Source organism: Lathamus discolor, chromosome Z, assembly GCF_037157495.1.
Source record: "Lathamus discolor isolate bLatDis1 chromosome Z, bLatDis1.hap1, whole genome shotgun sequence".
Classification (NCBI taxonomy): Eukaryota; Metazoa; Chordata; class Aves; order Psittaciformes; family Psittacidae; genus Lathamus; species Lathamus discolor.
The window spans coordinates 85,538,629-85,554,900 of record NC_088909.1 but is presented as its reverse complement, the minus strand read 5'-3'; the positions used below and the strand labels follow the sequence as shown (position 1 = coordinate 85,554,900).

Sequence of the window (16,272 nt, the reverse complement as noted above, 5' to 3'; positions counted from 1 at the left end):
AAAATACCTTATACTTCATCATTAACTAGTTTTCTTCATCTTCTTAGAAAATACCTTAATAAGAGATAATTTTTTCCCCATCTATTTGGGAGGAGCAAGTAAAGCTGTTATTGGGCATTCCTGTGGTCTCACATCTCGATAAATGTACCCAAAGGAACACGTAAAAATTTCAAAACACCAAAATAGAATTGAACTAAGTATGTCTGTCTTAAAATAATTGTGTATTTGTAAATGTTATACCAGACCTTAGAAAAGCATGCATTGTCAGCATTTGTGTTTTTCAAGAAGCCTTAACCAATGGGCTGCTGCTTGAGAGATAAATCAGCCTGCAGAGTATGTAAAAGATGTGAAGGGAAATGCAGGCTGTATCTGCAGGGAGTACCTTAGTTGCAGATATAAGGAACAGTCATAGGGTCGTGTTCTTTTATCTTTGTAAATGAGATTACTACACATATATTGGGTGAATAAAACACCCAGCACCTGCGTTCTGTCAATTTTTTGTCCGCATACGGGAACCAAATATAAGTTAATTTTGTAACGTGTAGGCATGCAAGTCAGGCTGCTACTTTTTCTTACATAAAGTGATTGTAACGGAGGTGAAAAGTTCGTGACTTCTAAAGCTGTTATGAGTTACTGCATTCTTTACTTCTGCTTTTTGCTCCTTTTCAAAGTATTTTGTTTTGTTTTAGGCAGAAGCATGTTACAGGACAAAACTCAGTTCCTGTTGAACACGCTATGTCTACCAAAAAAGCCTATAATTGGCTGGTAAGATTGCTACATCACTACTGTATCACTGTTTGGGAAAGGAGCCATCTTCCTGCTGTGCATGCCCATGGTAGGTAGTTACTGCTCCATGAGGTTAGAATCTTATCTCAGAGGCAAAATTAACCCCCCAGGAAGAGGGCTGTCTGTCTAGTTATGAACTTTTTCAAAATCGGATATGGCCAACAGTTTGAATTAGAGGGAAGATTGTTTTGTTGCTTCCATATTCTTTAAAAAACCCAAACAAACCAGGTTTGCAGGTGAACACAAAGTGAAACAGAACAAAGGTGTTATTTGTGATGGTGTTTCTACTTGGCCAAAGAAAGAGGTTCTGAAATTCTGTGGATAGTTTTGGAGCTTCAGAGCCCCATCAGAATGGTTACTTTCCAAAGCAAACTATGTTACCTGACAGGCGCTCTTAAGTCAACTCTAAAGACATGCAGTAAAAAATGCAAACTGTGAGGCTGACAGAATAAGACTATTGGCTATTATTATTTCTTTTGTCTTCCTTAATCAGCAGCGGTGAAAATTGAGAGATACAGGCAATTCTTTCAGTGAAAGTTGCGTTTTTTCCGCCTATGGTAACAAGTGCTGAGTAGGCTCCACTCAGTTGTAATGGCTTTTTCCGCAGGTTTTGCACCAGCAATGCAAGTCTTCTTTCCTCAAGACCATTTAATGAATTAAACTAGTTTTATCAAGTCCTATCTAACTTTGAAGACCCTAAATGGAGCTTACAGCAGCCTCTAGAAAACCATTCTTTTAAATTGCATATATCAGCTGTCAGCAGCACAGGACAGCAGTGGGTAAGCACAGATTTACTTTGCTCATTTGCATGGTACACTTAGGTAGAGTCATTGTGATCAGTCCCGTTTAGCAGCATTCACTGTTTGTTCAGTGACAAGGCCCTAAATTTAACTAGTTAAGAAAAGAAGCTTCTAAAGGAGTTTAAAGAAATTAAATGGAAATTACACTTTGATGTGCACCAGAAGAGCAGGAAGCCGGAGAAAGGGCTGAAGAAAAGGTGAGTGCTAGCATGCCAACTGTGTGCTAGCATCACATGTGTTGTTACCTGGGAACCATGCAAGCTTTCCTGAGCTTGTACATATTAGGCAATAACTGAGGAACGTGCTGTTCACATTAGAACTAAGCAGTCACTAGGTGTGTCAAGTGTCTTATGCAAAACTTCATATCCAGGAGTGACTTACTCCCACAAAGGCTGTGGGGCTCTAGTATGTCTCACCAGCAAAATACCAGGCTTTTGACACATTACCTCAAAGGCCTGGTCTTAGGATCAGCATCCCACATGTGCAGACATACCAGCTCAGCTGGAATTTGCCAAGAATACATAGGTATTTGTTAAGTCTGTTACACATAAAAAGGGAAACAAAAGATCGTGAGTTTAAGTCATACTCAAGTACAATTAATTTCTCTCCTTTGGAAAGAAAAGTGCAGCTTTCACCTTTCCATCCAGCTATTTTAAGTGAACGAGGGGCTGGAACTAGATGATCTTGCAACCCAAACCATTCTATGATTCTATGGTTTATGCAACATTTATATTATATTAAAATGACATACATTGATAACTAGAATAAAATGGAAGTACATAGAAGCAGTTTATCTTTTAATTAGGATATTAACTGTTTTAAAGTAGTCAAGTGTGCAAATTTAATGTCATACGTAAAGTAATATCCCTAGTAAATGTAATAGCTGTTTAAGCTTGTATAATTCCACAGGTCAGTATACTGCCTAAACTCATAATCTATATATCTGCCACTGAAAACTCATTGTTTATGTGTCTGCCACTGACTTTACACTGTTTTAGTCTATCTTCAGAATTAATATTTGCCTTATTTATTTTTACAACACACTCCAGAATGCCTCACTGTCCATCTTTTAAAATGTTTGTCATGAGGAAAGTGAAAATAGGAAATATTTTCCCTTGGTTTATGTGTATCTATCACATTACCTACTGTACACAGTAAAACTATCATCATGTTCAGTGGCACAAGGGCCACGAGGTCTTCACTGCTCAGCAACTCTTGTAAAGTGTATTGTGAGGACAATCAAGCTTAATTAGATTCATTTTTATAAAAGCACTGAAGGGAGTTCTTTCACTGTGGTCTGTATTGATGCTGCAACAACTCTTTTAAATGAAATTTAGGAAGTAAGCCAGTTTAATTAGGCAATGTTTATTTTACATAGAACAATCTTCAAAGAATATTAAAAACCCCAATCTAAATACTGATTTTATCGCATTTATTTTCTTGCAATAATTAAAAAAAAAAAAAAAAAAAAAAAAAGACAGTCAGGCACAATTTATGTATTCAAATACTTCAAACTGAACAGTGTATGTTCACTATCCAGATTTCCCCAATGCCACTCCAAAGGCTGTGAAAGTAGAAAATGTCATTTTACACGAGGCAGTAGTGCATTTAATAGGAATGAATCACAAAATATATTTTTGTACAGTAAGAAGTAATTGTCAATGTATAATTACCTATAATTTTTTTTTTAATTGCACCAAAAGTTTGCTTTACAATTGACAACTGCCACAAAATAGGCTTAGTATGTAACTAAGTATTTGTCCAAACTATCCCCTAGAAACGAATTAGGATTTCTTTTAGTAAAAACTAAGTAAGAACTATATTATGTATCTGAGGTTGTTTAAAATGTTTTAATAGGAAAAGGTTTATAATGTTCAACTGAATTCAATTTCTGCCTACCCTAAATTCCGTACAGCCACAATAGCAGAGTGTCCTAAACAATATTTTGATTTGAAAGTACCCAACACCAATGAAATCTGGAACTGTTTAATTTAATCTATATTCTATTTTTCTGCTTCATTATCAGTGCTGAAAGGCACTGTGTACATTCCTCTGAACATTTGGTGTTTTAGGTTTTTTTAAAAGTTAAAGCGTGTACAATGACAAACTCCAAACAAATATTTAAAAAGAAAATAAAATACTGAATAAGCTTCTCACTGACGAATGCGGACCACAATATCTGAAGACACTCATTTTCCATAGAACTTCTTATTCAACAAGAATATGAGCAAATTCACGTTCACTTTAGCCTTATCAAACATTTTCATTACAGCCACACCTTCATACTGCATCTGAAGCAAATCCTGTAATCAGAAATAAAATCATTAATCTGTGTTTGAATCCATACCTTACAACAACAGGATGGGGTCATTTTCATCATGTGATAACTGCCTCAAACTCCAGGTACTTCAAAATTTAGAGAATTACCAGCAACTATTGGATAGGTGTAGGAAACATTACATGCCTTCTAGATCCCAAAATGCAGACTGTCAGTAACAGCAAACCAGAAGAAATACTGTTTTCTGTGTATTTTTGTTTTCTCCTGGCTTATTCTGCTTGCCACTGAACTAATGTGGCATTTGTTTTCATGCAGTTGCCCTAATATAAACGTTAACCCAACTCTGTGCCCAGCATCCTACAGAAGCCATATAGTTAAGTTATTCCCCACATGACCTGCTGCTCTGTGCTGACAGAACAATTCATGAATACATATAAAAAAATATGAAATAGTTTATAACTAAAGCAACTGTGACTATATATCAAATCAACAAAATTCAAACTCTACCTGGAAATGGAGCTGCACTTTTTCCATCTCAACCCCCAAGAATTTTGCTTTGATTTCAAAGTCACCCACTTCTTCTCCAGGTGTGATATCAAACATCACATTCTTAAACCTTGAAACAAAAAGGAAAACTGATTATGTATACTGTCCAGTTTTATATAGTCCACAGCTTTTAGAAAAAAGACTAGAGAACTCAGAAGAACTTTGGCCATTAGCAGTGTAAATTATGTCAAATGAACCACTCCATCCCTCCTGCAACGTCTTCTTGGAGACTTTCTGGCATACATATAGTATGGAATGCAGAACTCTCCCTTTTGTATTGGGTGGGAGAGGGGAAGAGGAGAGAAAGTTGTGGGAAGTTCACGGAACAAAGATGATGAATTGTCTACAGAATAGGAATGGGACACCCAGATTTTTGTTCTGCCATGCCCAAATGTCTCCTTGCAGGTGCACACACACTCCCCAAGTTTCAGTTTGCCTCCTGCAGCTTCCTCTGTCTGACAAACCCACTTGGAAAAAAACTGCATCTAGAAAACTTTTTTCCATGCAGAAGACAGATAGAAGGGTGCAGAGAAAGAAAGGTTTTTGCTACAGTGGCCACAAAATGGATAGATACAAAATGGATGTTAAACCATCAAACCACCCCATCTGTTCACCTTGCCATAGAGAGGCAGTGCAGAAAATGAGGTGTTTACTTAGTATATAAAAGTGATTGGTCAGTAAATGAAAGAAATAACTGCTACAGCTGCTTAACAAGTCGTCAGTAGCAGTGAGCATGCTGGTGGACTTCTACTGGTTTCGTCTAGAACTAATGCCAAAATAGACTTACTCAAATATTTTCCCAAGATAATCATATAGTGAGGTACAAGGGAAAAAATGAATTATAACAGTTAGGCTTTATCAATCTTCTGAACATAAAAATCTGAGGTAATTTTAAGTGTGGCATAGGAAATGGCAAAGGTTTCTTTTAACAAAGTCCCCTTAAGTTGTTGATTAGAAAATGCTCCGAGTTGTTTATACCACACTTACTGGTTGGTTTGAAGATCTTCAATTTCTAAGATGACACCTTTTTCATGCAGTCTTGCAGCTGTGTACTTTAATGAGGTCTGCTTCAGTTTTTTGCTTCCCTTAACCTCTTCTTTTCCATCTACTTTAATAGACCTCCGTGAATTTCTGGTAAGAGAACAAGAAAATGGCTTTTAATTTATCTACCAGGTCTTTTATACTTCAGCTACTCTTCTAGCCATATTTAGCTTTCCTTCAGTCTTTGCCTCATTGGGCTCCTATTAATGAAGAGAATTAACATTCAGAACAAATCTAAGAATTATAGGGACTTTTAGCACATAGTGAATAGTCTAAACATTTTGACAGCAATTTTGAATCAACATTTTTAGCACTTTTTTAAAGTTTAAACTCTGTTGTGAAATGTAACCCCAATCCAAAAGAGTCCACAATCACTGTAAAATAGCAATTTGTAAGCTTACAGTGACATAAGTGTTAAATAAGATTGGCCATTAGAGTTCATTTTTGGATCAGTGAGGTAAGCTCCTGTTCATGTCAGTAAAGCGTTCTCATTTTGACACATCAGTGGCACAAATGGGGGCTTGTTCTCGAGTAACTGCATTGTACCCAAAAGGTAAGATTATTTAGGCATATGGGGCAACCCCAGGCACAGCTACAGGTTGAGTAAAAAGTGATTCAGAGCTGCCCTGCAGAGAAGGACTTGGGGGTGTTGGTCGATGAGAAAATGAACATGAGCGGGCTGCAGTGTGCGCTCGCAGCCCAGAAAGCCAACCGTATCCCGGGCTGCATCAAAAGGAGCATGACCAGCAGGTCGAAGGAGGTGATCCTGCCCCTTTACTCTGCTCTCATGAGACCTCACTTGGAGTATTGTGTGCAGTTCTGGTGTCCTCACCATAAAAAGGACATGGAACTGTTGGAACAAGTCCAGAGGAGGGCCATGGGATGATCAGGGGCTGGAGCACCTCCCGTATGAAGACAGGCTGAGAAAGTTGGGGCTCTTCAGCCTGGAGAAGAGAAGGCTGCGTGGAGACCTCATAGCAGCCTTCCAGTACCTGAAGGGGGCCTATAGGGATGCTGGGGACGGACTCTTTGTCAGGGACTGTAGTGACAGGACAAGGGGTAACGGGTTAAAACTTAAACAGGGGAAGTTCAGGTTAGATATAAGGAAGAAGTTCTTTACTGTAGGGGTGGTGAGGCACTGGAATGGGTTGCCCAGAGAAACTGTGGCTGCCCCATCCCTGGTGGTGTTCAGGGACAGGCTGGACAGAGCCTTGGGTGACATGGTTTAGTGTGAGGTGTCCCTGCCCATGGCAAGACAGTTGGAACTCAGTGATCTTAAGGTCCTTTCCAACCCAAACCATTCTGTGTTTCTGTGATTTATTTCCCCCTTTTCCATTTGAAAGACAAAACCCAATCCTTTTAATGAAGGAAAAAAAAATTATCAAAAATTACTTCCGAAATCTGCATGACTTCAAAGCATGCTAATATATCTGTGAAATGACACCAGCTAAATTGACTGAAAACATGTATACATCTCAAGCCTCTTTCTGTAAGGTAGCTTTAAATAAATGCCAGACTTTACTTTCCAGGTTTTGGAAGTAACTTTTTCAAGTTGCAGTGATAACTTCCATGAACTTTCTAATCCATGGATTGTCAATCTTTCAGAATCAAAACTTTCAACTACAGATTTATACACCTGCTCTCCCCCCCGATAAAACACACTGAAATACTAGAAGACAGGACAACTCAACTTACTTTCTTGTTAAGTTGTCTAAGCAAGTTTTTATGTAGGTGTTGTAATAATTAATTTGTTCTTCATAAAATGCTGTCTTGGAGTTAAGTGCATTCAAAGTCTGCTGGAGTTTCACCAATTCAGCTTTTCGGTGATGTCTGTATCTCCTTTGATTCCGGATATCCTAAATAAATCCATGAATGTAATTAGTTTGTTAATTTGATATTATAAAAAGTATCAGTTTACTGCCATTCAAATCGGTAATTACACAACCTGACCTAGTTAATCGGAGAAAGCATGAACTATGAACTGCCATATTAGTTTTCATAAGCATAGTACAAATAGTAAGTACTACAGTTTATGTGACTGTACAGAAGACAACAATCATATTGCTACTCATGTATACAAGTGGCGGTACTATCCTGAACTCTGTAATGCTCTCCAGGGCATGACAAACACAGCAGTCATAAGGAATACGTTGTCTTCATGCTATAAATGGAAGCTTTCTCACATCTAGTTTCTAGTGAGAGTCCTAAGAAATGAGAGCTTGGGCTTCTACTAGCTACTGCTAAGCTGGAGCTTGGCTTTAAGGCAATGGTTGAATTGAGGTAATTGAAAAAAAATAAATATGAGCATATTCCAGTCCTAAGGCTCACCTCAATTTTTAGATTGCCTTAATGTCTCAGAATAAAGTGTCTGGGCTTATAGAAGAAATAAAAAAAGAACGTAGCACTGAATAAATAAGTAGAATGGTTTTGTCTCAATCAGAAGCAGATGCAGACACCTGAACAGAGCAGGGCTTTAAAGTGGCACTTCAGAATAGGTGCAACATTACATAATTATATTACAGACTTAGCTCACATGAGTAATTTAGTCATGTATATACTTAAATGTATTTGCAACTTAAAAAAAATATATATTGATAGTATGGAAATCACTTGTGTTAGGAGTAATTTACTTATGAATAAACTGATATTACTCATGAGCAATTAAAGGTAATCCAATATTTGTCATAAGCAATTAAAGATAATCCAATACACTAAGATTCTTAGAGCCAGTGTGGATTTGGAACAGGACTTGCCTATATGTACACAAGAGGCCTGGTGCTTTATCAGCCACAGGGTGGGCATTGTGTAGGTCCTCTATATAGCTTGAGTCCTGCTGAGCCGCTGTAGATCAGTGTTAATACCAATCAGAGAATGTTTTGGAATTTTATTAAGTCTTTTTAAACTTTATCAGTACTACATTAATTATTGATTAACCCACTAATGTGTAATTCTGATTCCTTTTAAGATATAAAAAGCTCTGTTGAAACACTTTGTACTGAAGAAGTTAAAACAGCATCAGTATTAAATCTGGATAATCTGGAGTCTACAGTGGTATGTTATTCAGTTCAAGTATTTATACATGAGAGAACTGTCTTTCACTTGTTTTATCACTAGACAAAGATGGTTTGTTTTCTTACGTGGATATTTCTGCAATTTAGTGCAGCATTCTCAGGAAAATGTATGTTGTACATCTTTAGCTGGAATGGATTTAGGTCAGATGCTTAAAACCTGTCAATATACAGCATGTTCCATTTACCTTAGCAATCTCATTTATAATTTCTTGGTACTTAGTTGCTGAAGACACCAGTCCTGCTTGTTCCAATGTCCGGAGATTTCTCTGAATTTTCCTTTTTTTTTGTTCTAGTGGTAGCTGTCCATCTTCGAAAATAGACTGACTGTGCTTCATTTTCTCTGGAGTTTTGGAATCTAAGATGGCACGTTTTTCTGCAAGTTTCAGATGCTCAGATTCCTGTGTAGAAGAAAAAAAAAAATCCAGAACAGTTATTTTCCAGCTCATTATTATTATTAACAGTTAAGTATTCAAGCACATTGAATACTGAAAGGAGGTTGTCAAAAATCAAGGTGCAAACTTTATTTATGTCCTCTTACCACATGGCTTTGTTTATATCCTCTTACCACATGGTCTGAAAGTGCTTCATTTACTATGCCTTTTGACATACCTTAAGTATCACAACACCTACACATATGTTTCAGTTAATCAAAGCATGACTAAAATCAGACAGACAAGTCAATGGCTTCACTTAGTTGTGAAATGATGGCCCGTATCTCACAGGTGTCCCCTGCATAAACACACACTTGAGCTAAGTTAAAATGTGCATGTTATTGAGATGTAGCTTTGTGTGTCAGTGTCTACAGGGAAGTCTTTAACCGGGAGCTCTTCCTACTCAATTCCCATACCAAGGATAACAGTAGTTACCCAGGCAGATGTTTGCTTTTATTGATTAATCAAATAAACTAGGTGTCAGGGAGCTTAAGACACTGGAGTACATGAAGGAAAAAAAAAGAATCAAGCAGAAGTATTAACCTCAGGCTATTTGATTATGTTATAACATGGGATAGAAAAGACCCTGTTTAAAAAGAAAAGTTATAAGGAATATTATCACTGTGCTAGGTGACAGCAAGATAACAATTTTTCTTTTCCTTTAAAGCTGTTACCAATTATACAGTAGAAGAAAATTTGCAAGTCTCACATTTTGAAGGCTCTAGATCTGAATAGTACAAAACCTGCAACATTATTAAGCGGTGGAGAAAGCTGTCGGAGACCTGTGAGGCTTTCAAGTAGCTATAATTAAGCAAGCACTTTCTTCACTATTCAGGCACAACATAGCACTTACCTGTTGTGCGTTGGCCGGTGTTTCTAATATTTCTAAGAGCGTATCCCCTGGCTGTGTTCGTATCACATCCACAATGAGTCTTTTGGTCCTTTTAAAAACGACATATGGGTATGACAAAACAGTTGTCACTGGATCACTTGTGCATTTTATTTCTTCAGCAGTAAAGCTAGCAAGCTCCCATTGTTATGGATAGTTAGTAATGTTTGTGTGTCCTAGCTTTTTTGTTTCAGAGCTTTCATTAATAATGTTGAATGTCTGGCTTCTACACAGGTCTGAACAGAGAAATACATCCATACTTCCCCCCACCTTTTAGTTTAGAAAAGAGTTAAACAGCTAGCACAGTAAAACAGTTACTGTTAGCATTATAAAAATTCAAGCAACAACTCACATGTGGATTTTAATTACAATCATAAAAAAACAGCAGATAGGAATGTAATCTTTGCAAAACCTAAGGTATGCATGGTTCCATTAAAGGTCATATTTACTGAATAAAGTGCAAATGCACTCAAAACTGCTGAACTCCAGAAGGAGTATTACATCCACCACAATCCATTTATGGACACCACTTAAGGGCAGATATTTCTCTAGTGATAGCAGACTGGGAGCATTTCCTTGCTAAAAAAAGGAAGCTGCTACACACCGATATGTAAACCAGTTCTTTTTTTGGGTTGGAATTTATCTAATTCCTGCTGCCTTTTCATCAATAATGCTTCCAAGAACGTCCTGCTACAGGGTTCTGTTAATTCAGGGGACACAGTTACAAATGAGATATGTCCCATTATTCTTAAAAATTAACATAAACTTGAAGATGCAGCTCAAGTTCCCTAGGAAAATGTATAAATGTGATGAAGGCTTCTGTGATAAAACCTCAAACCTCATGACTAGGTTTAAAATTATCCTTTACCTATGTAAAGTTGTGGGTTTTGTTGGTTTTCGGGACAAGAAGTTCTCATAAATGCAATAAGATTTACTCGTATATAGAAAACATTATCCAAAACCAATGAGTATTTGGGTATGATCCAAGCTTCCATTGGAGGACTGTGCCTTCCACGTTAGAAGGTGACCTGCTAATCCTCCTGGAAACTAATTTGTTCATTCAGAGCTGCTGTTAAAAGCACTGAGCAGTTCTAGCACATTGCTTGAAAAAAAACCAAGCCCAAAACTACACAAAAAAACCCAACCAGAAAAGCTTTCTGAAGCTGGCCCACTTGGGCTACATCAAGACATTGCTGGCTTTCTCTGACTTTTGTCAGTCTTTGTTGATCACCACTGCATTCTACATGAATGTATATGGGATGGCATTGCTGTTTTATGCAGTGCTTAGAAATAGGTGCTGATAATGGCTGATAAGACATGAGGCGTATTTCAGCTTCCTCTCACCACGTACCAAACCTGCTCAGCTTTGTTGTTTTCCAGAAGCAGCACACTCATGGCTGGATGCCTCCCCCCACTTCACCTGCTGCTTGGCATGCAGCACTTGCACACACAAACCAGGCAGACCAGGCACCTTGCATAAAGTCCTCTAGACAGGGGTACCAGCAAATATTAGGGCTTTTTAAGAGAAGCATTAACAAAACCATGTAAAAAGCAAGTATGTTGCTATTTCTGTAGCATGTCACTTGCAAGGAAACACGGAACAGTGAATCAACTGACCTGAATTTCAGCCAGGTGCCTAACTTTTCACAGTGGCATTAAAATATTTCTCTGCAGCTAAGGTAGGAAAGTTAAGCATCGGTATGTACACATCTGTCTTTAAAAAGTATTTTTTACGTTGATATTGTTGCAATGTAACACATGTTGCTAAATATTCTTCTGTCAGATTGTTTACTAAATTTGCTAAAAATGTGATATTACTTGAAAGCACTTATGCAATAGGGAAGTTAAATTCTTTTGTTAATTCTCATGCTATTGGTTCAGCATATTTCTGCACAGTGTACAGGATCAAAGACATTTCTTTTGGCCTTCATTTCACGTATTTTTAGGGATTTCATGTAGGGGTAGCATTTTACTCCTACAGAGAGCAAAAAAGGACAGGAAGCTCTCTTTTTCTTTTTAAAAGGAACAGCAGCAGGCATATCCTTATTATGAAAGCAGCCTGGGGAAAGCTGTAGAGCCTTGGTCTCTGAAGTACCAAGTGACAAACACGAATTTGATTCAACATTTTCACTGCAGTCCCTTTACTTTAGACCTCAAATTATACTTGATAAATTAAAGCCTCCATGTTTTCTTGTTTAAGATTCAGATCAAATATGCAAGAATAAAGTGGAAAAGCAGGAAGAGCTTTCTTGCACTTAAAAGCAGATTTTTCTCCAGACCTGAAACAGGCATTTATGGATTTCATAGGAATTGCACCACTTACTACAGACATTGTAGGGAATAATTATTTTCAGAAGTAAAACTTCACATATTACCTAATAAATTCCTTTTATTGATTTTTTTTTTTGAAAACAAATACTAATGGATTAGAATTAATTACAGCTTGTATCTACACCCCTAGTGCTTGCACAGGTGTGAAATCCTTATCCTGTAATTCTCTTTCAAGTGAACTTCTAACCTTCACATTTGTGGGGTATAAATAAGTATGGTACTAAAGGAGAGCAGAATCCCATTCTCCTCCAGGATCTTAAACAAGCCAGTCCTTATTCTGCACAGCTTGAAATAACTTCAAAAGAGGGGTGCCAATAATTTGATACTAAGTGCTTTTGTAAAAACTTTTCTGACTACAAAGTAGCCTATACCCTAGGGTACCCCAATGGCCATTTCTTAATTTGCTCACCAAATAGAATAAACAATTTTCTTTCCCTGGATAAAGCATGCACTATTCCCGCAGAAGTGACAGTCGCATCCGGTTCAAATGAGTGATGGCAGTAAGTCAAGGAAGTGTTTTCCTTTGAGGGGGAGGAGAGGACAGCGTGATACTGTCCATCCGTTAACAAGGCTAGACAGCTTTTTGTCTCTGCTTTCCCAGGGCTATGGTTTTTAAAGCAGAATGCTTTTACAGCTTTATGGAAAAGCACTTACTAGGCTAGATAATGATCTGGTCATGCTCCAGAACCCAACTGGCAGCATGTTTATCTTTCTGCAAGCTTTCTGGAAGAATTGGCACTTTCTCTGACTTCTGCAAAAGTTTGAGTAAGACCAAACAGAAACTGGCTCTGGAAAACTGAGTGCACTCAGTACCTCAAAAATGTATCTAGTCTGGACAGCACAGTAGAAGTAACTTTCAAAGCAACAAAAAAGAGAAAACACTGCCAAAAAATATAGTTTTTTTGGGCAAAACATACTTTATCATCAGGCTCTTGAGATCCTGATCTTCACCTTCTCGTAACTCATATTTGCTTGTTAGAGACAGCGAAATCTCTGTTTTTGCAAGTTGATTCAGTGTGCTTGCCCGGTTAGGGTCATTGGGATCAACAGCTCCTTCTCCTGTAAGGAAATATCTTTTACTCTAAGTTTGCCAGTTATCCCATGATTCAATGCACAAAGCAAACAAGAACATAGATAATAAACCTAAAAGTTATTAAACAGCACACCCATTCCTACCATTTAGAAGCAGGATTTTTTATTATTTTTTTATTTTTCACTGAACATTGAACAATCAGAACCATAAGCCAGTTATTTTTAAGTCCAGTTAGAATATTTTGGAAATGCCACCAACTCTTGCTTTTCAAGCTACTGATGTGCAAGGGACTCACAAGTCGTCTTCTCAAAGAAGAGTACAATCATGATGATAATCATTTGTCCAAAAATGCAGTGATAGTGGAAAATGAAAGAGTAGCAGCTATGTTAACAAGCTGTTCACTTGGAAGCTGGTATAATCCAAGACAACCTAGCTTTCTACACTGTTCACATGTTACAACAATTAAGGCAAATATCAGTCACATTTATTCCCTATAATTCTAACAGATTTACATAATTTCTTAAGAATTAATTTTTTAATAAGTGTCAGAATAAAAAATTGTCTCTTCTCTGTGCACATTTTCCAAGTTCTTAGCCAATAGTAGCAAATCTTAAGGTCATGATATTAAAAAAAAAATAAAAAAATCACTTGCTTTCTATCTGCAATTTGAGCACAATTGGATTGTTCTAGCTGAAAAATTACTAATGCTTGGATCTTGAATCACATCAATCTTTAGGGTGAATATTGCAAATTAGATGAAATTTCAGTTATAAGGAGCAATATTACAGAAGGTGTTCAGAAAATAATTCTATAGTAAATGAGCAAACTGTAACTATGAGAGACACGAGAGTATTTAAAATCGACCCCCATTTCATACTGCCCCATTTGGTGAAGTTAACCATAAGGGTGAAGAACAGCATACCAAGGAAAGACTCTACATCAGGAACAGGTCCCAGCCCTTCCAGCAATTCGTTCAGCAGGTCATTTGGCTCAGTGGCAATGGCATCCTGATGTTCCAACAGTAGCTACAAACAAATGTAAATGAAGTATCATCCAAAAAAATAAAGTAAAAATTCCACTTTTTCCTCTTCTGCCCCAAACATTCTCAGTGTCTTTATACTTGTAGATAAATCTGGAGACTCAATGCTGTAAAACAGACCTGATGTGATCAGGATTATTGAGGACCCAGGGTGGGGAAGCATGTTCAGTTCTGGACTATGAATTTGGGATTGCTCTTGCTGCAAAATAGCTTGCTGTGCTTCTCTGGCAATCATCTCCAAAGTGGAGATACCTATTTTCTATATAGCTATTTCAGTAGCTTACAACAGCAACTGAGATACAAATACAGTCATTTCTGAAAGGAAAGCAAGGGACCAGCTATGCGGCAACTGCTGCACAATTTCTAATGGAAGTTGCAGGAGATTTGTGAACATATTCACATTAACTTCCCTTGCTCCTGGGCACATCCTGGAAACTTTAACCCACAAAAATACTGCTAAGCCAAACTAAAGAGTGTGAACAGGGCAATAACATTTTCTTGAAAACAGGCTCTCATTATCCATGAGAGAAGTAACCTCATGCTGAGTTAGATAAAGCCAGCAGCATTAGTGACTGCTAGATTTAACAGTCCATTCGTTATAGAAGCAATGTTCCTTACTCAAAGAGCTAAGGTAAAGAGAGTGTCACCAAACATCACTGGAGTTTAGCTATAGCAAAGCATGCGCAGTTGGCAAAAAAACTAGGATTTGAAGTATTTTAAAAACTGCAAGTTATAGTCAAAAGTTACTGGTTACTAGAAACTTACTGACAACCAGAAAGCCTACATTCAGAAGAGAAAGGCATTTCAGACATACTTACAGGTCAGAACTGGGCATTACAAGCCCATGACCATTAACCTGTTTAAAACAAGTTTCTCTTATGTGCAGCAGCTACCTCACACTGTACATAAGGTTGACTATGATACTGTGAGACCTGCTGAGAAACACTATGCGCTGATTAGAACTCCACCATGCTTATTGCTATACAAGCACTGAATGAAAAAGACATTCACAGGACAAATTCTTTGGGGTAAAGGCAAGAAATAGATTGGGAAGCACCAAAAAGCAAAGCTGATGAATGCAACATCCCTTGTTCCAGCTACAGCCAACAGAGGTGCGCAATGAAAATTGATTGTAGGCAAGTGCCATGGGAGATGATGGCAGAGGGCAAATTTGAGAACTTTTTCTGAAGCTGAGCAATGCATGACAAAAGACAAGATGTTTATGCATCTCCTCTTATTCAAACTGTTTTTTTTTGAGCTGCAGGAGCAGAATAGAAAGTTCAATTTACATTGGCAAGGAAGGTGCAGTGGGAGAAGGCAACTCAAATGAAGGCTCAGGCTGTCAAAGCACCTGAATGTTTGATTCCTCTAGGCAAGCAAATGCACATTATCATGTTATCAAAAAAGACCATCTGCTTGACTGCATTTGTTTGGCAATTTATTTTAATCAATTTACCTCATATTTTGTGGGGTATTTTATCAGCTAATATAAAATTGCATAGTAATACTTCATCACATTAGGATCAAATAACACCTTAGACATGCAATAAGAGCCACTAAAAGGAGTTTTGACCAAGACTAGTGTTTAAATGTAACCACTGATCATGTAACATGCAGGCATAGGTCTATGCCTTAAAAAGAGAAAGAATAGGCACAAAAGACAATCCAGTATATATGTTTTTTAACAGACCAGGTTATTAGTGGGAGGTTCTTCTTGGGGTTTTTATGCTTTTTGAGGGTGATGTTAATTTATCTGGGGAGCTGGTAGAGGGAGAGGAGGGCATTGCAGGGGATAGTTTGCAAGCCAGGAAACGGATAGAAATATCCCAGCTTTAGAAGGGCCATGTGGTAGACATTTAACTTACACCCTAATGAGTCATACTAAAGACTGCAGTTAATCTTTCCTTTACCCATGATAAAGAACTGGCAGGATGCCACAGCTTCAGTCCTTCTAAATCAGACTTTTGCATCTGCTTCCAACAAAACACAAGACAGAATGCCAGAGTCATGAAATACACTGACTTTTC

The 16,272-nt window shown here is 37.6% G+C and overlaps 1 protein-coding gene across 6 annotated transcripts in view; it reads right to left on the bottom strand.

The window, feature by feature from the left end:
- Positions 1 to 3,171: 3,171 nt before the first annotated feature.
- IQGAP2 (IQ motif containing GTPase activating protein 2) overlaps positions 3,172 to 16,272 on the bottom strand; it is a 128,964-nt gene continuing 115,863 nt past the window's right edge. For all 6 annotated transcript variants that reach the window (XM_065663997.1, XM_065663995.1, XM_065663999.1 and 3 more), the window contains 8 exons: positions 14,129 to 14,231; positions 13,091 to 13,232; positions 9,807 to 9,894; positions 8,708 to 8,920; positions 7,147 to 7,307; positions 5,398 to 5,541; positions 4,372 to 4,480; positions 3,172 to 3,889 (listed from right to left, as the gene is read on the bottom strand). In XM_065663997.1, coding sequence (XP_065520069.1) covers positions 3,776 to 3,889; positions 4,372 to 4,480; positions 5,398 to 5,541; positions 7,147 to 7,307; positions 8,708 to 8,920; positions 9,807 to 9,894; positions 13,091 to 13,232; positions 14,129 to 14,231 — 1,074 coding nt within the window. In that variant the 3' untranslated portion in view covers positions 3,172 to 3,775. The remainder of the gene's footprint in view (positions 3,890 to 4,371; positions 4,481 to 5,397; positions 5,542 to 7,146; positions 7,308 to 8,707; positions 8,921 to 9,806; positions 9,895 to 13,090; positions 13,233 to 14,128; positions 14,232 to 16,272) is intronic.